Genomic DNA, 23,295 nt, shown 5'->3' with positions numbered 1-23,295 from the left:
TAAACTCATGAAGAGCACAGAAAAGCGATACCAGGACAAGAATTATGAAACACATCCCAACTGTTAATTCGCCATTACTTCCTATCACTATTATGCAACAGTTTTTTCCTCATCCACAATTAGGAGGGTTCATAATAGTTGAGAAGGTAAGAGCTTAGGCAACAAAAGGCAGCAGTATATGTTAGAACTCTGGTCCAGCTAATGGTTTTAATTGCACATATCGAGATCCCATAATTTTTACTGCTGCAAATTTTTTTCAGATCTCAGTATGAGCAAGAGCTACAAACAGGAGAAAACTTTAAAGAACTGGCAACTTCTACACAGTTTCACCAAATTTACATCAATGACAAACATTGGAAACAAATAAAAATGTTGGAGATAAATATAAGCATACTCTTTCACAAATAATTTTTTTAGAATCCCATACATACTTAACGTATGTCACAGAATGCATGCGGTATATTTGGAAAAAAGGGCAATTTATTGCAATATAAATGTTGGCTGCTGAGAACAAAGATGCACAAATGCAAACGATTGATTGATTGCAAAGTCACACATGCCATTGCTTTGATTCAGTAGTCATCAACTGTGATTGAAAGAAAACGACTTCATAAATCATTACTGCACCAGTTGCGAAGTATGTGCTGTGATTCGACTTTTGTCTGCAGGACGTTTTACTGTGGATCTACAGCAATAGGGCAAGAAAGGTTAGAAAATGATGTTGAGACTTTTTTGGTCACCGTGAAAATGAGGATGATTAGCAGACTGGCAGGCCCAGTTATGAAATCGTGCAGAACTTTACCAAAATTGCAATCTGACTGTCATCTAACAATTGGTCATCCAGCTGAAAAATTTCTTCACGTTTGGTGCACCACTACTTGCACAACTGTGACAGGAAAGAATCACAAATTATGTGCAAAATGAGTATCTTAAATGCTTACTGAAAAACACAAAAGGGAATGAATGACAAACAGACAACTGATTTTCAATTGCTATTGACAACACGGAGATCATTTATTTTCCAAGATCGTTAAAGGCAACAATTCCTACAGCAAAACATAATACAAACAGCAGTCAATGTGGTGATGCCACTCAATTTTGCCAAAACCAAAAATATGTAATGAATCTCCTTACTCAGTTTGAATAAAATGATTCCTGCCATTTTCTGGGTGGAAAGAGTAGTGTTTCGGTTGATTTTACGCCAAGTGAGTCGGCAATCATTGTGACATGTACTGAGAAATGCTCACTAAATTGAGACATGCCATCTAAAATAAACAGCACAAGGAAATGTAATCCACGATAATTTTCCTTCTGAATAATGAGCATATACATCTAGATGATTACTCTGTAATTCAGAGTAAAGTGAGTGGCAGAGTTCATTGAAGCACCTTCAGTCTACTTCTCTACCATTCCAATCTTTAACAGCACCTAGGAAAAACAAGACACTTAACTCTTTCCATGCGAGTTCTGATTTATTTTATTATGTCATGTTTCCCTATGTAGGTGCCAAAAAACTTTTTCACACACTGAGGAGAAAATTGGTGATTGGAATTTCGTGGGAACATCCTGCTGCAGTGGAAAACACCTTCCATTTTAATGAATGCCAGCCCAATTTGTGTACTGTATCTGTGGCACACTCTCCCCTATTTCACAGTCATATAAAGCAAGCTGCCCTTGTTCGAACTTCTGCTATGTCCTCTGTCAATCCTACCTGATGCAGTTCCCACACCACACAGCAATATTCCAGAAGTGGACAGACAAGCTTACTGTAACCAATGTCTTTAGTAGCCTGTTACATTTTGTGCGTGTTCTGCCAATAAATCACAGTCTTTGGTTTGCTTTTCCCGACAACCTTATCTATGCAATCGTTCCAGTTTAAGTTATTCGTTATCGTAAACCTTAACAGCATTTAGATTTGTTGTGGTTAATTGTGTGACCGAAATTTAGTGGATTTCTTTAGGTAGTCATGTGGATGACTTAACAATTTTCATTAGTTAGCGTCAATTATCAGTTTTTGCACCATACAGATATCTTGTATGCATAATTTTGCACTTCTGTTTGATGATCTGATGATTTTGCACGATGGTAAATGACAGACTCGTGCAAACAATCTAAGAGGGCTACTCCAATTGTCTCCAAATCATTTACATACATCAGGAACAGCAGAGGACCTATAAATTCCTTTGGGTAATGCCAGATATTCCTGTTTCATTTGGTTTTCAGTCAATTATTATGAACTGTAACCTTTCTGACAGGAAATCACAAATCCAGTCACATCACCGAGAAGACACTCCGGAGGCATGCCATTTGATTAGGAATCGCTTGTGAGGAACGGTGTCATAAGCCTTCCGTAAATCTAAAAAAATGGAGTACTCATTACTTCGTGAGAAAAGAATGTTATCTTCTGAATCTGTGCTGTCTTTTTGTAAATAAATTATTTTCCTGAAGGTGATTCATAATATTTGAGCACAGTGTATGTTCCAAAATCCTACTGCAAATCAACGTTAGTGATATAGGTCTACAATTGCTAAGTATGGAACTATTGTTATTAGCATACTCTGAAAGGAATGACTGGTTGACTGGTATACAATCTGGACCGAGGGCTAGCTACTTCACTACACCGAGGCTATCTACTTTTGATTCGGATTCTGAAATATTTACTTTGTTTTCTTTTGCGGAGTAATTCTGGAAAATGTTTTTGTTAACTATGCTTCAATGGCACTCTTCAACCACGGCACCTTTGTTATCATGCAGTGAAGATATTGATTGCGTCTTCCCACTGGTGTACTTTACATACGGCCAGAATCTCTCTGGGTTTTACACCAGATTTCGAGTGCCAGTTTCGTTGAGGATACCTTTTAAAGCATCCAATCTCTGAGATTTTGCCTTCTTTTAAACCATGTTTTCTTCACTGCTTCTGCAAAAGTTTTCTAATCCATTTTGTGTACCAATGGGGATCAGAACCATGTTTTATTGATTTATTTGGTATATATATTTCAACTGCCATCAATAGTAGTACTTTGAATATAAACCCCATCTGGTCTACACTTACATATTCGGATTGGAAGGAGTGAATGCTCTCTTATGAAAGGGTCCAGCAAATTTTTATCGGCTTATTTAAATACATGTATTTTGTGTTTCTTTTTGGTGGGTTCAAATGTTACTGCATCCAGTCAAGTTACAACAACCTTGTGGTTAGTAATCCCCGTGTCTACCGTGATGCTCCCTATTTGGTAAGGATTATTTGTTGCTAGGTGGTCAAATGCGTTTTTTAATAAAGGGTTTGGTAACAGAAACCAGTAATTAATTTATTCCAGTTATCAAGCATAACATCTACCCACACTAAGTCACAGAAACCAACTTCAATTTCACTACATGGTAAATTACTACTGAAAGAAATAAACACTCCATCAGCAACTACACCGAAGTGCCAAAGAAACTGGTACACCTGCCTAATATCGCGGAGGGACCCCCCACGAGCACACAGAAGTGCCACAACACGACGTGGCATGGACACGACTGATGTCCGAAGTAGTGCTGAAGGGAACTGACACCATGAATCCTGCAGTGCTGTGCATAAATATGTAAGACTACGAGGGGGTGGAGATCTCTTCTGAACAGCACGTTGCAAGGCATCCCAGACATGCTCAGAATGTTCATGTCTGGGTGTGTGGTGGACAGCAAAAGTGTTTAAACTAAGAAGAATGTTCCTGCAGCCACTCTGTAGCAATTCTGGACTTCTTCTTCTCTTTTTTTTTTTGTGGGGTTTAAGGGCGCTCAACTACTGAGGTCATTTGCGCCAAGTCACAATTGTTAGAGCACAAGGAATCTAGTAAAACTCAAGGGGAGGGGGGACACCAGAAAGTCCTGACAAAGATGCAGATAAAATAAGTAAAAAGGTTAGATGTCTTTGGACAAGCCAGTCAAAGTTATAAAATGCAGAACACGAGCAGCTGCTCGAGCGTCATCAGCTAAAATATCCGGTAAAGTAGATGGCAGGGACAGGACAACACGAGTTTGACTAAAGCGGGGACACGACAATAAAACATGGCGCACTGTTAATGCTTGACCACAAGGGCACTGCGGGGCTGGGCCACCGGAGAGCAGGTAGCGGTGGCTAAACTGGCAATGCCCAATCCGCAACCTGGTCAGAAGGACCTCTTCTCGCCGAGATGGTCGGGGGAGGTTGTCCAACCAGTTGGGAGCGGTTTTACTGCCCAGAGCTTGTTTCCTTGGAGGGATGACCAAGCATCCCACCACAAAGACACAAGCCTCTTACAAACAACCCCACGAACGTCAGATGACGGGACACAATGGAAGGCTGGCCAAGGCAGGAGGAATGCAGCATTGGCTGCAGCATCAGCAGCCTCATTCCCAGGCACTCCTACATGGCCGGGAACCCACAGAAAGCTGACAGGAGAGCCATCAGCAGCAGAAGAATGGAGGGACTGCTAGATCCGTTGCACCAAGGGATGGACCGGATAGGGAGCTCCAAGGCTCTGAAGATCACTGAGGGAATCAGAGCAGAGTACATACGATGAATGGCAGTGGCGGCGGGCATACTGAACGGCCTGATGGAGAGCAAAAAGCTCGGCCGTTAAGCTGGACCACTGGTCGAGGAGCCAGTATTTAAAGGTGACTGCCCCAATGACAAAGGCACAGCCGACACCATCGTCAGTTTTGGAGCCATCAGTGTAAATAAAGGTGTGACTGGCAAGTCGAGCACGAAGTTCAACAAACCGTGAGCAATACCCTGCAGCCGGAGTACCCTCCTTCGGGAGTGATCTGAGGTCGAGATAAATATGAACCGGAGCCTGGAGCCAAGGTGGTGTCGGGCTCTCACCCTCTCTGAAGGTGGTAGGGGAGAGCAAAATCCAATTGTCGAAGCAGGCGACGGAAGCGGACTTCAGGGGGCAGCAGGGCAGACACATACAACCCGTAGTGAAGGTCGAGAGAATCGGCGAAGAAGGACTGATAAGAGGGGTGGTCGGGCATTGACAACAGCCGGCAGGCATACCGACACAGCAGTACGTAGCACTGGTAGGTCAACGGTAATTCGGCAGCGTCAGCATAAAGACTCTCGACGAGACTAGTGTAGAAGGTTCCGGTCGCAAGACGTAACCCCCGATGGTGGATGGAGTTGAGACGGCGTAAGAGGGATGGCCGAGCAGACGAGTAGACGAAGCTCCCATAATCCAGCTTCGATCGGACTATGGACCGATACAAGCGAAGCAGGACAGTGCAATCCGCTCCCCAAGATGAACCACTAAGAACTCTGAGGACATTAAGGGAACGTGAACAACGGGCCGCCAAATAAGAGACGTGCGGAGTCCAACAAAGTTTCCTGTCCAATGTGAGCCCTAGAAACTTAGTTGTTTCCACTAATGGGAGAACAACGGGACCGAGATGTAAGGATGGCGGAATGAACGCTTTATATCGCCAAAAGTTGATACAAACTGTCATCTCTTAAGAGAACCGGAAGCCATTTGCCACACTCCATGAGTATATGCTGTCTAGACAACGCTGAAGGCAGCGCTCCAGGAGGCATGTTCTCTGGGCACTGCAGTAGATCGCGAAGTCATCGACAAAAAGAGAGCCTGAGACATTAGGTGGAATGCAACCCATAATTGGATTGATCGCTATGGCAAAAAGGGCTACGCTCAAGACGGAGTCCTGAGGCACTCCGTTCTCCTGGAGGAAGACGTCTGACAATACGGAACCCACACATACCCTAAACTTTCGATCCGTTAATAAGGAATCAATAAAAAGGGGCAGGCGACCGCGTAGGCCCCACCTGTGCGTAGTGCGGAGGATACCTCCTCTCCAACAGGTATCATAAGCCTTCTCCAAATCGAAGAACACGGCTACCATTTGGTGCCTTCGCAAAAAGTTGTTCATGATGAATGTCGACAAGGTCACAAGGTGGTCAACAGCGGAGCGGCGGCGACGAAAGCCGCATTGGACATTGGTAAGTAGCCGTCGAGATCCAAGAATCCAGACTAACCGAGCATTAACCATGCGCTCCATCACCTTACAGACACAGCTTGTCAGAGAAATGGGGCGGTAACTAGAAGGAATGTCTGTATCCTTCCCGGTTTTAGGTATAGGAACAACGACGGTGTCACGCCAACGCATGGGGACCTGACCTTCGGTCCAGGCGCGATTGTAGGTACGAAGAAGGAAGCTTTTGCCCGCCGGAGAAAGGTGTGCCAGCATCTGAACGTGAATGGCATCTGGCCCCGGAGCAGAGGACCGGGACAGTGCAAGAGCACGTTCGAGTTCCCGCATAGTAAAGGTGGCATTATAAGTTTCCAGGCTCAGCGAGTGGAAGGAAGGTCGCCGAGCCTCTTCTGCCTCTTTCCTCGGAAGGAAGGCAGGGTGGTAATGGGCGGAACTTGAAACCTCCACGAAAAAGCGGCTGAAGGCGTTGGAGACCGCCACAGGATCAACAAGGACCTCATTACCTGAGGTCAGGCCAGGTACCGAGGAGTGGGCCTTAATGGCCGACAGCCGGCGCAGGCCACCCTAAACGACAGAAGAGGGAGTAAAACTGTTAAAGGAGCTGGTGAAAGAGGCCCAACAAGCTTTTTTGCTGTCTTTGATGACTCTACGGCATGGCGCTCGAAGTCGTTTGTATCCAATACAATTCGCCAAAGTAGGATGGTGGCGAAAGATGCGTAAAGCACGTCGTCGAGCACGGATAGCGTCTCTACAAGCCTCATTCCACCAGGGGACGGAAACGCGACGTGAAGAAGAGGTAGTACGAGGAATGCAACGTTCGGCAGCATGGATGATAAGAGCCGTGAGGTATTCGACCTGACTGTCACAACTGAGAAAATCGTGGTCCGGAAAGGTCGCCAGGGAGGAGTAAAGTCCCCAGTCAGCTTTCGGTATGTTCCAGCTATAAGGACGTGGGGGTGGGGTGTGGTGCAGGAAACGAACGACACAGGGGAAGTGGTCGCTCGAATAGGTGTCAGAAAGGACATACCACTCGAACCGACGGGCAAGAGTGGTAGAACAGATCGAGACGTCCAAGTGGGAGTAGGTATGAGTAGAGTCCGAGAGGAAAGTCGGGGTGCCAGTATTGAGGCAGACAAGATTGAGATGGTTGAAGACATCCGCCAAGAGGGAGCCTCTTTGACAGAATGCAGGAGAGCCCCAAAGGGGATGATGGGCATTGAAGTCGCCAAACAATAAAATCGGCGGAGGAAGCTGAACAATCAGGTGCATCATGGCAGCCCGACTAACTGCGGATGACGATGGAGTGTAGATGGTACAAACTGAAAAGTAAAAGCAGAAAGAGTAATACGGACAGCTATTGCTTGGAGAGGGGTGGTCAATGGGATGGGATGGTAATAGACATCGTCCCGAACGAGCAACATGACCCCACCATGAGCTGGGATACCATCCACAGAGGTGAGGTCATACCGCTCCGAGGTATAGTGGGTAAAGGCAATACAGTCAGTCGGGCGCAACTTGTTTCCTGGAGACCAAGGACGAGCGGACAGTGCAGGCGGAGGAGCAGTTGTAATTCCTCCCGATTAGATCGAATACCTCTTACGTTCCAATGTAACAAGGCCATCGCTAGTCAAAAGAAAAGGGGGAAAGAGACGGGGAAGAGCTTGTCACCTCGACGGCCGCGGAGGGCCAGGTTTCCAGGGAACAACGCTACAACCGGCGGGAGGCGGATCCTGTTCCATCGAGTCGTCGCCAGCTGCGGCCGCTGTCCCGGGTTGCGTAGGAGGGGCAGCATCATTTGCCGACGAGAGACCAGCTGAGCGCCTGGCAACAGAGCGTCCCGGCGAAACTGAGGATGGCCGGGAGCAGCGACTCACGGATGGAGCGTCAGACGAAATGCGCCGGGGTGGAGAGGGGGATAGAGACTTCTTCTTGGAGGCCTTTTGGGAAATCCGAGGAGGCACAGGGATGGTGGGCTGTACCCGAAGAAGGCCCTCACGCACGGGGTCCATTTTGGAACGCCGGACCTCAGAAGCTGGGGTCCGGAACGTTTCCCCGATGGACACCTGAGAAGAGGATCACTTCTCAGGCGGGGGGGGGGGGGGGGGGGGGGGGGAAGGAGGAGGAAGGGTGGCCCCTGGGGCAGAGGGGGCGGGGGCCGCGGGGAGGAGGATTTGGAAGGGAGGGATTTGGGAAGCGGAGGCATACACCCTGGATTGGGGGAGGAAGTGGAGGGGGGACAGGATACGGGTGAGGATACTGTGGAAGGAATGGACACGGCTGAGGCAAACGAAGTGGTCAACGTCACGGGACAGAGGCGGTCATACTTCTTCCTGGCCTCAGAATAAGAGAGACGATCCAAAGTTTTGAGTTCTTGAATCTTCTTCTCCTTCTTATACGCGGGGCAGTCTAAGGATCTAGGCGAGTGGATGCCAGGACAATTAACGCACCGAGGTGGTGGGGTGCATGTATGTTCCTCACGAAGAGGACGTCCACAATCGCCACAAAGGGGCTCAGCCTCACACCTTGACGACATGTGCCCAAAGCGCAAACACCGAAAACAGCGCATAGGAGGCGGGACGTAAGGTCGCACGTCGCACTGGTAGCACATCACCTTTACCTTCTCCGGGAGAACGTCCCCCTCGAAGGCAAGGATGAAGGCCCCGGTGTCGATGCGACGGTCTTTGGGGCCGCGCTGGACTCGCCGGACGAAATGCACGCCTCGATGCTCCAGATTGGCCCTGAGCTCCTCATCAGATTGCAGCAGGAGGTCCCGATGAAAAATAACCCCCTGCGTCCTATTCAGTGCCAGATGCGGGACAATGGACACTGGGATGTCCCCTAGTCTGTCGCACGCCTGGAGCGCCGCCGACTGTGTGGCGGAGGTGGTATTTATAAGAATGGATCCCGAACGCATTTTACTGAGAGCCTCGATTTCCCCGAAGATGTCCTCGATGTGCTGAACAAAGAACATGGGCTTGGAGGTGGCGAACATCCCCCCCCCATCAGTTCGAGAACAGACCAAATAGCGGGGGAAGTACTTCGCCCCAAGCCGGCGCGCCTGTCCTTCCTCCCAGGGAGTGGCCAAGGGGGAAAGGGCAGGAGAACCAGAACCAGAGACAGTACCTTTCTTTTTAAAAGACTGGCCGCAAAGTGACCTGATACATGTTGACGTTTCATCTGCGAAACGTCCGCCCCGATACCACCCACTCCGACCAGGGGCTCTCCCCATGGGCGCCACCCAGCCTCAGCAAGGGCCACCTGGCAGGATTACCGTTGCCGGGAGTCCTGATGCCCCAAGGAGACGGGTATCTACTCCTTGGCCGACGTGGGGAGAGTGCAGCTCAGGTATCGGCAGTACGATCCCTGTGTTGTCAGGGGGGCTACAACCTAGAGGGTACATGATGACCCCACCACAACGGGCTGGCTACCGTGCTGGATTTCGGGTGCCATGGAAAGTCCATCATGATCGTAGGTGCAGATGGGGACGCACTATGGGCGTAACTTGTACAATCCATCAGGCGTTTAGGCCCAATTTGAGGAATAGTGGGTATGGTTACAATGCCGTTACAATGCTGAGTGCCAAGGACTTGGTGCACGGAGGACCAGTGGTACACCACGTAAGGCGTCCTTCCCCAAAAGGCTCGTACTTCTGTAGAATTTTGAAAAATGGAGGTCAAACCCCAAGGGGGACCATCACATGGAAGGCCGAAACGGTTGAAACTCCTTTTAGTCGCCTCTTACGACAGGCAGGAATACCTCGGGCCTATTCTTACCCCGGACCCGCAGGGGGGAATTCTGGACGTGTGGGGTGTTGCATTGTCCTGCTAAAATTGCCCAAGTTGGTCAGAATGCACAATGGACGTGAATGGATGCAGGTGATCAGACAGGATGCTTAAGTACATATCATCTGTTACCATCGTATCTAAACATATCAGGGATCCCATATCACTCCAACTGCACATGCCCCACACCATTACAGAGCCTCCACCAGCTTGAACAGCCAGTCCCCTGCTGACATGCAGGGTCCATGGATTGATGAGGTCATCTCCATACCCATACACATCCATCCGCTCAACACAATTTGAAACGAGACTCATCTGACTAGGCAACAGTTATCAACAGTCCAATGTCAGTGTTGACAGGCCCAGGCGAGGCATAAAGCTTTGTGTCGTACAGTGATCAAGCGTACATGGGTGGGCCTTCGGCTCTGGAAGTCCATACCAGGGTGTATACATGGACAAGGAAAAAAAAATTCCCAGATTTTTCCCGGATTTCCAGGTTGAAAATACACTTTATCCATGTTAAGTGACAGTATACTTGTCCTCGGCACTGTAAAACTTCAGTCTTTTGAATGTTTATGGTTTTCTACACAGACTTAGAATCTGCCGGCACTTTAGAAAACGAAACCCAGGGGGAAAAAACACGTGGAAAGATCTTTAATGTGCATCAACATGTACGCTACATTTTTTATGGAGGTATAAATTCAAATTCCGCCAAACACTGCATGTTATTTTCCAAAGCAATGAAATTGAGATTGCGAAACGCTTTTGTAAGCCAGTCATAGCTCATGTCACGTGATCTCGCCACCTCATGACAGCATAGGACGCATGATGATGTCAACCAATAGCAAGATCACTCTTAAATAACGCGAACACACAAAAAAGAGAAGTTAATGGTTTAAATTAATATACATAGTGTTGCTACAAGAAAAACAAAGCTTTCACAAATAATATTGGTCTCTAAGATTAATAAGCTGCAAGAGAAGCTAAGCTTCCACATATAAAATGCTGATCTTTTCGCGAGTGTTACACTTAAAGATACATCACACAAATTTGCGAGTAAAATTTTTATTAACGACGTATATGTCTGGTCTAGGCTCGAAATCCTTGAAGATGGTCGTCCTCAAACAGGAGATTTTTAAATGAGAGTCAAACACTCTGTGATTTAAGAAATTCATTGTACATTCTTGCACGTAGTTCATCTTGCGTAAAAGAAAATTTACTTTCAAAGTAACACTTTTCAAACCACCATTCCCAATATTTTCCCGTGACCTGTTAGAAACTGGTTCGTTTCAGCAGTCGCCAGAGAACGCCAGACAACAGGCATCACCGCGATTGCGCAGGAAGCCCGCATGTTCGTACGTGTAAAACATTAAAAAATCTTGCATTATGTCATAAAACTCGTGAACCATACTAAAATCAATCCGGCTTAAAGTGCACAATCATGTATCCAGATTCGGATGTAAATTTTCGTGGAGTACCAGTACCGTATTATCTCATGTTTGGTTCTTTATTATGGGATAATGCCATACGAGCTAAAAGATGGAAACGTGCACTTCAGATGCAGCGAACAGTTGAAACTAGCCAACAGTGTGAAATTTACTGCCTCAACGCAAAAGATGAATAAAAGCCAAATCTCTTTAGCAAAGCGACAAAAATAACTTTCTTCTGCAAGGCGATTAATGCTTGACTGTCGGAAAGGTGGAAATAAAACCTGAAACTAACAACATATTTTAGCCTTCCGTAATTATGCGAACGTATTTTAATTCATTTGGTAGCTCCCGGTCACAGAAATCCATTTTGTTTTCATTTAATGTTAGAGCAATAAACAAAGAGCAAACAGCAAAATCACTAAATGTAAACACAGGTCACGTGGAGACTACCCACCTCACCACAACAACTCAGACTGCTCTGTGCATCAGCCCCGGATCTACAATATTTCCGAACTGGAGCAATTTAGATTGTGTCGCCCAGCCACTCATCTGTAGCCAGAAGCAGGAGAAGATACTACTCATACGCGACCCAACTGCGCATGCGCAAGAGCCCACCCGCAACTGCTCAAATGAATCCAATGTAAACAGCTGTCACGTCACGCTCATAGGAGACAATTTTTTGTTAGTATGCACTGCATATTGTTCCTAAAGCCTTTGACACACTTCGGTTGGCAGACGCTTGTAAGAGCACTGTGTTTTGTTGTTGCATATGGCGCATTTCCTTTGCGACTTAAGTTTTATTTTCGTTTTTTTTTTTCTCTCGTTCATGTTTTGTTGCTGCAGTATTATTCTGCAGAAGTGGGATACAGTAATATCCTTCATGAGAGTATTGGTTCTTACCAGTCAATCACAAAAATTTAACTGTTAACTAAAACAATGAAAAATTCCCGGAATTCTAAAAAATTCCCGGGTTTTTCCCGGATGTCCCGGGTCGTATACACCCTGCCATACTGATGATGTTTCGTTGAATGGTTCATATGCTGACACTTGGTGATGGCTCAGCACTGAAATCTACAGCAATTTGAGGATGGGTTGCACATTTCACATTGAACGATCCTCTTCAGTCCCGTTCTTGCAGGATCTTTTTCCGGCCACAGTGATGTCGGAGATTTGATGTTTTCCTGGATTCCTGATATTCACGGTACACTTGTGAAATGGTCGTATGGGAAAATACGCATTTCATCACTACCTCCGAGAAGCTGTGTCCTATCACTTGTCCACTGACTAACACCATATTCAAACTCACAAATCTTTATGACCTGTCATTTTAGCAGCAGTAACCAATTTAACAACTGCACCAGACACTTTTCTTATATAAGCATTGTCAACCACAGCACCATATTCTGCCTCTTTACGTGTGTCTGTATTTGAATATGCATGCCTATACAGGCTTCTTTGGCACTTCAGTGTATCTGAACACAGTTAGGTCCTTTGTAAAAATTTATTCTGAACTTATTTCCAGCTTTAGCCAGCTTCCCGTACATATAACGATTTGCATCTACACTCCCCTGCCCATACCCAGCATATGATTCAAAACTCCTGGTGGGAACTTTCCTACCACTCACCAAACAGTCTAAACCTCACACCAAACAATTATATCTCTTCCTGCACCTTGAACAACTTGGTGGATGACAGTCTGAAGATTTAAAACTGCCAGTGTCAATTGGTTCAATCCCCTAGTGAGAACTTCTATGCAGAGGGGTTGAAAAACTGACCCTGTTGTGTCTGATGGACCGGTAGAGCATCATGTTCGGTATTTAGTTTTTATCCAATTTTTTCATAGTTTAATTCTTAAATTCCCTCTGTTTTTGCATTTATGAGATGTAATCTCATATTTTAATAACCATAAAGTGTAGTCATGCAATCAGTAACACAGTTGTCATTTCCTTTGAATGGCCTGCCACACAGATCAGTAACCTATCAACTTCAGGAGGGTAGCAAGATGCATTTTTAGCTTTTCGGTGTGCTTTTATAGTTTACTTCTTGAGTTGGTCATACTAGGATGGGTAGGATGCGTGCATGCTGAGTGCAGATGCATAATGAGTTGGCCAGTTCACAAAAAGCCTGACACTTTTGGCCATGATCATCTGTCTCCAGCCTGCCTCAGTGTGTAGCAGTAATGGAGAATCATTGTATCACATGGAGAATCATTGTGTAACATGGGACATTTAAGGTGTCACTTGTTTCACCCACAGACTCTGATACCGAGGCATCTTGTAGTGTACCCAATGAACTAGATCAGCCCTCACTGCAGTGTGAGTGACAAGTGGTAACTCATTCATGTTGATTAAGGCTTATTTCAAGCTCTAATGTTAGGGATCATATGGAGCCCCTTAGGAAAATAGCATCTAAGGCCATTAAGAAAGCCGATTTGCGCTCAGTTTGTCTACTGGAAGCCTCATACGAGATGTGGAGGTGACCCTCTTTATGGCAACAAAGCATGCAGTATGAAGTTGTCTGCAAGTTGTGGCATACATCAGCACCACCAACTCTGGTCACTTGGATTCAGAGGCCACTGCCAGTTCATACAGGTAGCTGGCGGAAGGGGGTGAAGACCGCTGGCCTCGTATATGGGGTGCAAACAGATCTTACAATTTGCAGAATCATTCCCAGAATTGACCATGGTCCTTTGGTCTGAAGTCGAGAGGAAGGTCTCAAGGCTTCATCAGCTGACCATCTCGACTGCAAATTTCTGGACGTGTATTATAGGGTGGAGAATTTGCAGGATTCCCCTTGATAGCACAGGGACGCAGTAAACAAAGAAAGCAGTTATTTGAGAAGCCGAGTGCTTGTAGAGTGCATATGGGGATTTCTTAGGCTACCCTACAGTCGGAGGTCTTCCGATGAACTCTAACCAGTTGACACACTGATAGCGAAATCTGTCCACGTGGAGAATAAATACATTACTATACTATAGCAGTAAATTTCTGAAGTATTCATAACAATTTTCCTAAATTTATTGCCCTCCAGGAGAGTTGCTGCATTCAAATTACTCTCAGAACCGAGAGCTGGCTTAAACACGAAGTACAAAGCTCAAATATATTCAGGAAGTCACAGAACATGCACAGAAAAGACTGATTAGATGCCATAGGAGGGGAGAGCTATTCACTGAAGTTGACAAAAATGTTGTCTATCGAGGATGAAACAGGGTCCGACTAAAGATGTAACAGGTACAGGTGAAATCAAGGTAATTGTTTGAGGTCTTTACCGGTCATCCGATTCTGCTGTGAAACTTTTATTGTCATTCAAGGAAAATCTATGCTCCATAGTGCATAAATACCCAGATCAAGCGGTATTGGCTGGATGTGACTTTAACCTACCACTTACAGATTGGGCTGTCTATGGATCCTTTGCAGTTGGTAGAGACAGGCAGATAGTGAAGTATTTTTGAAGATGTTTTCTGTAATGTGTCTTGAGCAGCTATATCAACAGCCCATGCGCAATGGAAATATTTTAAGTCTTTTAGCTGCAAACAGACTCACCTTATGGATGATGTCAGTTGACGAGGATCACTGGTCATGATATATTGACAATGGTTACTGAAGTTAACAAATCGCTCAAGAAGGCTAGGAGAGAAGTTTTGCTAGAAAGAGCAGATAAGGAGTAGTTAGCAAATCACTTAGACAATGGATTGGCATCATTTAGTTCCAGTAAATGAACATAGAGGAATTACAGGCAAAGTTTAAACGGACTGCATGCGTCGAGTAAGTGGATTAAGGACAGAAAAGACCAACTGTAGTTAAATAACAAAATCCGGAAAACGTCAAGGAAGCAGAGACTGCTGCACACTCAGTTCAGTGCAAAAGACAAAAGGCAAAATTTAATACAGAATTTGCTGGTCTGTAAAGAGAGCAATGCACGAAGCAGACAACAACCTCTGCTCTCATACCTTAGCAAAAGATCTTGCCAAGAACTTGATAAAATTCTGGTCCTAGGTAAACTCGCTAAGTGGCTTGAAGGCTTCCATCCACACACTCTTTGACCAGTCTGATGTGGCTACGGAAAACAGCAAGTGGAAACCTGAAATTTTAAGTTTCTCACATCTGTGCAAGAAAATCATGCAAACACACTTTTGCATGGACTCCAGTATGATGGAAATAGTAATGGACATCCCTGGTGTAGATAAGAAACTTGAAGAGTTGGAAACAATTAAGCTGCCAGGTCCAGAATGAATACCCGTTCGGTTTACAGAGAGTACTCTACAGCTTTAGCCACTTACTTACCTTGCATAGCACAAAGCCCAAGTGACTTAAAACAAGTACAGCTGTCTCCTGTATATAAGATGGGTAAAACAAAGGACCCACCAAATTACAGGCCAATATTTTTAACACTGATCTGCTGCAGAACTCTTGAACACAAAAATGGTTCAAATGGCTCTAAGGGCTATGGGACTTAATATCTTAGGTCATCAGTCTGCTAGACTTAGAACTACTTAAACCTAACTAACCTAAGGATATCACACACATCCATGCCCAAGGCTGGATTTGAACCTGCAACCGTAGCAACAGCACGGTTCCAAACTGCAGCACCTAGAACCACTCGGCACAGTGGCCAGCTCTTGAACACATTCTCCGTTCAAATAAAATAAATTTCCTTGAGAAGGAAAAGCTTTTATACACAAAATCAGCAAGGATTTAGAAAGCTTGACCCATGTGAAATTCAGCTTGTCCTTTCCTCATATGGTACACTGCCAACAATGGATAAAAGGCAACAGCAGGCAGATTATATTCCCACATATCCTGAAAGCATTCCACACAGTGCCCCAATGCAGACGGGGGAGGGAGTCCGAAAAGATGGAACAAGTTAACAGGCATGCGAAGGGCTTTAAGACTTCTTAAGTTACAGAACCTAGCGTGCTGTCCCAGATAGCAAGTGTTCAGAGACAAGTATCATCAGGAGTGTCCTTGGGTAGGGTGATACGACTGCTCTTGTTCTCCATATACATAAATGAACTGATCAACAGGATGAACAGCAATCTGTGGTTGTTCACTGATCATGCTTTGATGAAAGGGAAGATGTCATCAGTGAGTAACTGTAACGGGATACAAGGTGACTGAAACAAAATTTCTAGTTGTTGTGATGAATGGCAGCTTGCTCTAAATGTAGAAAGATTTAAATTGATGTAGACGAGTATGAAATACAATCCTGCAGTGTTTGAATACAGTATTAAAAGTATGCTACTTGAGACAGTCACACTGAATAAATAACTGGGTATAATGTTGGTAAGCTATATGAAATCGAACGAGCATTAAGCACTGTAGTAGGGAGGCAAATGGTCAACTTCAGTTTAATGGGAGAATTTTATTGGAGAAATGTAGTTTACCTGTAAAGGAAACTGCATGCAGAACACTAGTATGACCCATTCTTTAGTACTGCCCAAGTGTTTGAGATCACAACTAAGTCCGATTAAATGAAGACCTTAAAGCATTTCTGAGTATGTGTTTTTAATGACATAATTGCCATTACCTTTTCAAATACATTTTGAAGCGTTATTCTTTGTTCTATCACATTTACTGCTCTACTGCTCTGGAGTACACACAAAAAAATTACAGAAGCACACACACACACGCCCACACGCACGCCCACATGCACGCACACACAGGGAGAGAAAACATTTGTGTAAATTTTTTCTGAAATTTTTTAGGTGTATTCTAGAGCAGTGAATGTGATAGAACAAAGAGTAACACTTCAAAATGTATTCGAAAAGGTAATGACAAAAATTATGTCATTAAAAACACATACTCAGGAATGCTTTAATGTCTTCATTTAATCTTAGTTGTGATCTCAAACACTTGGGCAGTACTAAAGAATGGGTCATACTAGTGTCCTACATGCACGCGCACGAGAACGAGAGAGAGGAGAGAAGAGAGAGAGAGAGAGAGAGAGAGAGAGAGAGAGAGAGAGATATTACAGAAGTACTCACTAGTAGGGTTCTGGCATCATGATCCGCATACCACCGGCAGCTCGCTGAAGTGTTTGCACAAATGATCCTGCATCCCTCATACATCTTGAGGGACTTATGACAACCCAGTTCTTTAAAGTGCAACACACAAACATTGGATTTGCTGCAAATAATAATACGCAGAACGTTTATAAGATTTCACACTATATTCCATGTACTATTACACCATGTGAAAAGCATTCATGTTTCATCCCACCCAAATATTTTTTGTTATTTACACACACACACACACACACACACACACACACACACACACTCACTCACTCACTCACTCTCCCCTCCAATATTAAATTGATTCCTTGATGCAACTGATATGTCATTTCGCTTTCATACACGGCTACACTCCAGCAGACCAATTCAAATTAAATTCACATTTAATGTTAGTGAAATTCCTCCTTTTCATAATTGATTTTCTTGTCTAGTCAGTCTACATTTTATATCCTCTCTACTTCAGCCTTCATCAGTTATCTTACTGCCCAAAATAGCAAAACATCTATTTTTTAGTGTCATTTTCCTCCTATCTAATTACCTCATCACTGCCTAATTTAATCTGAATACAGTCCATTACCCTTGTTTTGCTTTTGTTGATGTTCATCTAATATCCTGCTGTTGAGAAACTGTCCATTCCACTGAACTGTTCTTGCAAGTCCCCAGCAGTCTCAGAATTACAGTCATCAGCAAACCTCAAAGCTTTTATTTCTCCTCCTTGCATTTCTATTCCCTCCACAAATTTCTCTTAAGTTTCCTCTACTGCTAGCTCAATGTATACAATCAACATCATTAGGAATAAATTACAACCCTGTCTCACTCCCTTCTCAGCCTTCTTGCATGTACTTGGGAGTTTTATAGCTGCTTTCTGCTGAATGTAGAAATTGTTTACTCTGCTACCTTTCAAATTTTGTGGAGCCTATTCCAATCAGCACTGTCAAAAGATTTCTTTAATTCTACAAAATCTATAGTCATTTGTTTGCCTTTCTTCAACATGTCTGCTACGTATGTTGTAGGGTCAATATTGCCTCACATGTTCCTACATTTCTCCAGAACCCAAAATGATGTTCCTTGAGGTCAGCTTCTACTAGACTTTCCATTTGTCTGTAAATAATTCATATCAGTATTTTGCAACCATAATTTTAAATGATGTAACTCATAGCTGGGTAATATTTGCACATGACAGCCAGTACCTGCTTCTTTGGAATTGGAATTGCAGTGTACTCCCAATTATTTGGATTAATATGGGGGAGAAAAATCCACAAATAATCAAAAAACACGAATAATTACCAATTTTCAAACCTGTATTATTTGTCCAAAAGTTTATCCAAGTTCTGTGCATAGGTAAAGCAAGCACGTTTATTTTTTAAAATAATCTGTGATGTTGTCTTCATCTCCACTTTCACATTCAGTGTCCTCTTTGTTTTGTTGTGAAGCAACAGTCACAATTTTGGCGCCACTCAGGTACTGGAAGCAGGGTTCACTGTTCTGAGCTTCAGCCTCTCACTCAAGTTTTCTTGATGAACATCTTCAAAGCCATTTAAATCAATTGCCAGATTCATTATTTGTGTAGTTATTTCTTCATCACTGAACCTTGAAAATAACTTTCTTCGGTATATCTAAGAATTTTTCTCCATGACAAAACTTGTGTCTGTAGCCAGACTTCCTGCCAGTTATCAGAAATCCCGTGTATAGAATCTAAAATTGTCAACTTTCTCCCAGAATGCCACCAAATAATCCCCATCGAATGGTATACCAGCCCAGTTGCACCCTTTTATCGATGCAATTACACCTTGGTCCATTGGCTGTATAAGGCAGTCATATTACGAGGTAAAAACTTAGTTACAATGAGACCACCATCAGATACAAGTTATCCTTTTGGTATGTGAAGTGACATTATCAAGCAATAGAACAGCATCCTGCAGCAATTCTCTCTATTCTAGTAATTGTCGAACTTGTGGTACAAAATGCTTGTGTAACCAGTTTATGAAAATTTCACTATCCATCCACACTACTTTCTGGTTGCAATAATGCACAAGATCCTTAGCTGTGATATCCTTGAATGTTCTCTTTTTATTTTATAATCTCTAGCAGTTTCATTTTATGGTTCCCAGAAGCATTTGTGGTGCACAAAATTTTAATGCTTTCTTTAGACAACCTATATGCACGACCATGAACTTTGCTCTTAAAATTAAAGGTTCTGGTTGGTAGACACTTCCAATAGAGTGTACTTTCACCTGTATCATAAATTTGACCTGGTGCAAAATTCTCTTCTTCCACAAATATCTGGAACCATTTTCCAGTAGAACCAGCTGCTGCAAAATTTGAACTAAGCCACTCTCCTTGCACAGTAGGTTCGCAAATCCCATGAGGTTTTCATTCAGTTACCCATCCAGATGATGGCATTAAATTCTTCCTCGAACCCTACAGCTTCATGAAAAAAATCTATCTTTTCTGGCACTCACCCTACCCGAAATAATGACACATTCTAGTCTTTTCGGCTAAACGATTGCAAAAGAGCAGCATCTCATCTGTCAAATGTAGATCTGTCCATGCTTTTTCATACAGATGGCCTGGAACTAGAATCTCATCTCCCGACAAAATCCAGTACTTTCTGCTTATTCTTTTTAATGTCCTGAACAGTCTGCATTCCAATACCATAACCAGCACAGTCTTGCAGCAGTTTCCTCATTCTAAAATCTTTTAATTAAATCTAATTTTTGTTTTAATGTCAACAAGCTTCTTTTGTTTCTCTGACATCTCTCTTACAAATCTCTAGATTTGCTTTGTTGACACTTACACATTAATTAACACCAGAAAACTTAGTTTGTTTCCGATTTACACGGAACAGGCTGGTTGATAATGTAAACTGTTCTTTGTTGTCATGTGATAGTCGTTTAAACAATGGAAATGGAACTTGCCAAGCAGCGGGTTGTTTATTGCTCTTTTCCTAGTAAAAGTATTTTTTTAGAGGCTCAAATAATTTGCAAACCTGATAACCTACACACGAATAATTGGGAGTGCACTGTATTACATTCTTGAAATCTGAGGCTATTCCCCACATCTCTTACATCTTGCACCACCTGGTGGAATAGTTTTGTCATAGATGGCTCTCCCAAGGGTATCAGTAGTTCTGATGGAATGTCTTTTATTCCCAGTGTCCTGGTTTAGACTTATGTCATTCAGTGCTCAGCCATGTTGTTCTCTCAGTATCGCACCTTCATCCCACCTTCAACTACTTTCTCTTCCCTTTCTAAAATGTTGCCTGGAAGTTCATTTCCGTTGTCTAGGCCCTCTATATATTCATTCCATCTATCAGCTTTTCTTTCTTTGCTTAATACTGGTTTTCCATCTGTACTCTCATATCGCCCCTCTTTTCTCCAAACACACCCATTTTTCCTATAGGTGGTATCTGTCTCCCCTCCCCTTCCCCCACCCCTTATATTTACTTTGGTAGACTCACATTTGTCCTCTAACAATTCCTACTTAAGTCACTTCGCACTTTCTGACAATCATTTTTGAGGTATTTATATTCCCCTTTGCTTGCTTCATTTATATATTTTCCCCTTTCATCAATTAAAATCAATATCTTTTGGGGTATGCACAGATTGCTACTAGGTCTTGTTTTTCCACCTATTTGATCCTCTGTTTTCACATTTCATCTCTCAATGCTACCCACTTGTTGTTTACTGTATTCCCTTCTCCAGTTTTAGTCGTAATTGCCTAAAAGCTACTTTCAGAATTCTCAACAACCTCTGGTTCTCTGAACTTAACAGAACATTATATACGTATTTCATTTCAAAATTTGCATGAAAGAAGTTGTGGCATAGCATACATCCATTTCCATAACCTGTAAGTCACCATAAAGTGTGTGCACCTGTGTATACATAATATACTAGAATCCCCCCCCCTCCCTCCAAATTTCCTGTTTCATTTGTAGATGGTACTCAGGAAGAAAGACTGTTAATACAATCATATGCAAATAATTTTCTAATTTTACTGTTTTCATCATTAAGTATCAAGTCCAAGGATATAAACCAAAGGAAGTCCTGTTGCTCCATGACTGCTATTGGAATGTGATTTTGTATAAAATAAATGTGCATTCACAGCACATCAATTGCTTATCTTTGATGTAATGTAGCTTCTCCAAAATTTCAACCTGTTAAATAGTTCTGCCACTTACAAACTTGTGAGATTATTCACCTTACAGTGTCTTTAAATATGTCTTCAGACTATGGTACCTTGAAATCTAAAAGTGAGATGAGAAAGTTTACTTACACCGTAACTGCCTCGTCCAATCTGCCTCATGCCCTGCATCATACTTAATATTAGCTGACTGTATTATTTTTTCTTGAGGTAAAATTCTACCTTCTACATCAACTAAATTCCTTCCTAGCTTCATGTTCCATTCAGTCAGACTGCTAACAACCTAAACAAAATAAAAATATTAAAAAATTAAAGTGATATACTAAGTTGCCAATTGTTTTGGTGCAAAAGTAACCATACAGAGTGGCTGGTTAAATTTACTGATATCTGGAGATAATGAAGTGCTACATTAATTTTCTTCGTCCTTCATGTTGTCAACAATATTTTAAATCATATTACGCAACTTGTCGCGTAACTTCAAATTTTGTTATACCTAATTATAATAATAATAATAATAATAATAATAATAACGCTAAATACATCTGCAAATACTACTGTAGAAACAATGAACAAAATTGGTGTAATGTTTATAGCAATTAACAAATTAGTGTTATGTCTGAAAGATAAATCATGGGACATTAAGCCAAATGGAACTGCTGATCAATTCTTACGGTTTGCACAATGTGCTGTCACTCAGAAAATACATTGCTATTAGTAGTGTAACCCAAACCACCAGTACTGTTCTTGGAATGGAATTTGCTAAAGTCCGTACATACCCGTCCAAGGAAACAGCATGTAACTGTCATATAACTGTGTGGAGGTTTACACATTCAAAAATCAGGAGTGGATGTAAATATTTGGAGCACATAAAAGTAGATGTTAAAGTGTGTGTGTGTGTGTGTGTGTGTGTGTGTGTGTGTGTGTGTGTGTGTGTTTAGCTGCTTATGTGTAGGTTAACGTGCAGCAGAAATCTGCAACCAAACAATGCTGAAAGTTTGTCAAAAGAATGTGTTGATTTCATCTCAACACCAGACATTTGACAACATCCACATTTGCTGCTGGTATTGAAAGTTTCTGTTCCACAAAATTATGAACAGATTTGCATCCCTTCAGAATATCTGCACTGCTGAGACCTGCCATTACAGACACTGTCAAATGTTTCAATGTTTACTTCAACTCCACCTGAAGAACTTGTCTTCACATTATTGAAAAGGTTGCTAGTTTCCTCGTGAAAAATGTGTTTTTCCATTAAAAAATAAACTTTCGATGGCATTAACAGTTTCATCCACTGGCATCTAATTTTCCGAAACATTTACAAATCAAATGGTACCAAAAGTAGTTTTCAAGAGAACCTTAAAGCAGTGTTAACTGCACATTTTTACGATTAGTATATATAAGTACAGAAACCACAAAACATGCACTTTAGTTTTGCAAACATGTAAATCAGCATGATGCCTGCTTTGTTTCCTTCTGTCACACAATCACAATACACACATCAAGTCACACAAAAGTGACACTGACAATGAGAGCATCTGACACGTGGATCACCAATTTTGATCAAGTTTTTGAAGGATGTTCTATATTGAAAAATAAAAGACACGTTTCGTTTTTTGCTGGACACCCCCTGGTTTTTGAAAATAATCAAGGTCAAGTTGATAAAAGAAACTCGTATTTTCAATGCTCTGTATTAAAAGATCTAAAAACAAAATAGAATGGAGTTGTTATTCCATGCACACGGTATTCAGACAGGTTTGACCACTTTAAGCACTCTTAATTTGTTCAAAGTAAACATGCCAACCCACCTTAACAATTGGTAAGAGAACCGTGGTGGGATTTCAACAGGATCAGTCATGTGCACAGGCACGCATGAGGCGGCCGCGAGCCCTCATCAGGACAATACATGCCAGTTAAAACACTGATGGACAGTGAACCAACACCATGAGACACAAGTCAAAGTATGAGCTTT

The 23,295-nt window shown here is 42.9% G+C and overlaps 1 protein-coding gene across 2 annotated transcripts in view; it reads right to left on the bottom strand.

Moving 5' to 3' along the window:
• Nucleotides 1–23,295, bottom strand: part of LOC126259211 (piwi-like protein Siwi) — a 151,100-nt gene that overhangs the window by 35,265 nt on the left and 92,540 nt on the right. For both annotated transcript variants that reach the window (XM_049955808.1, XM_049955807.1), the window contains exons 10-11: nt 21,462–21,612; nt 17,157–17,298 (exon numbers count right to left, since the gene is read on the bottom strand). In XM_049955808.1, coding sequence (XP_049811765.1) covers nt 17,157–17,298; nt 21,462–21,612 — 293 coding nt within the window. The remainder of the gene's footprint in view (nt 1–17,156; nt 17,299–21,461; nt 21,613–23,295) is intronic.

The sequence above is a fragment of the Schistocerca nitens genome, chromosome 5 (genome assembly GCF_023898315.1).
Source record: "Schistocerca nitens isolate TAMUIC-IGC-003100 chromosome 5, iqSchNite1.1, whole genome shotgun sequence".
NCBI lineage: Eukaryota > Metazoa > Arthropoda > Insecta > Orthoptera > Acrididae > Schistocerca > Schistocerca nitens.
Note: the sequence above shows the minus strand (reverse complement) of the source record. Positions and strands in the feature narration are given on the sequence as shown.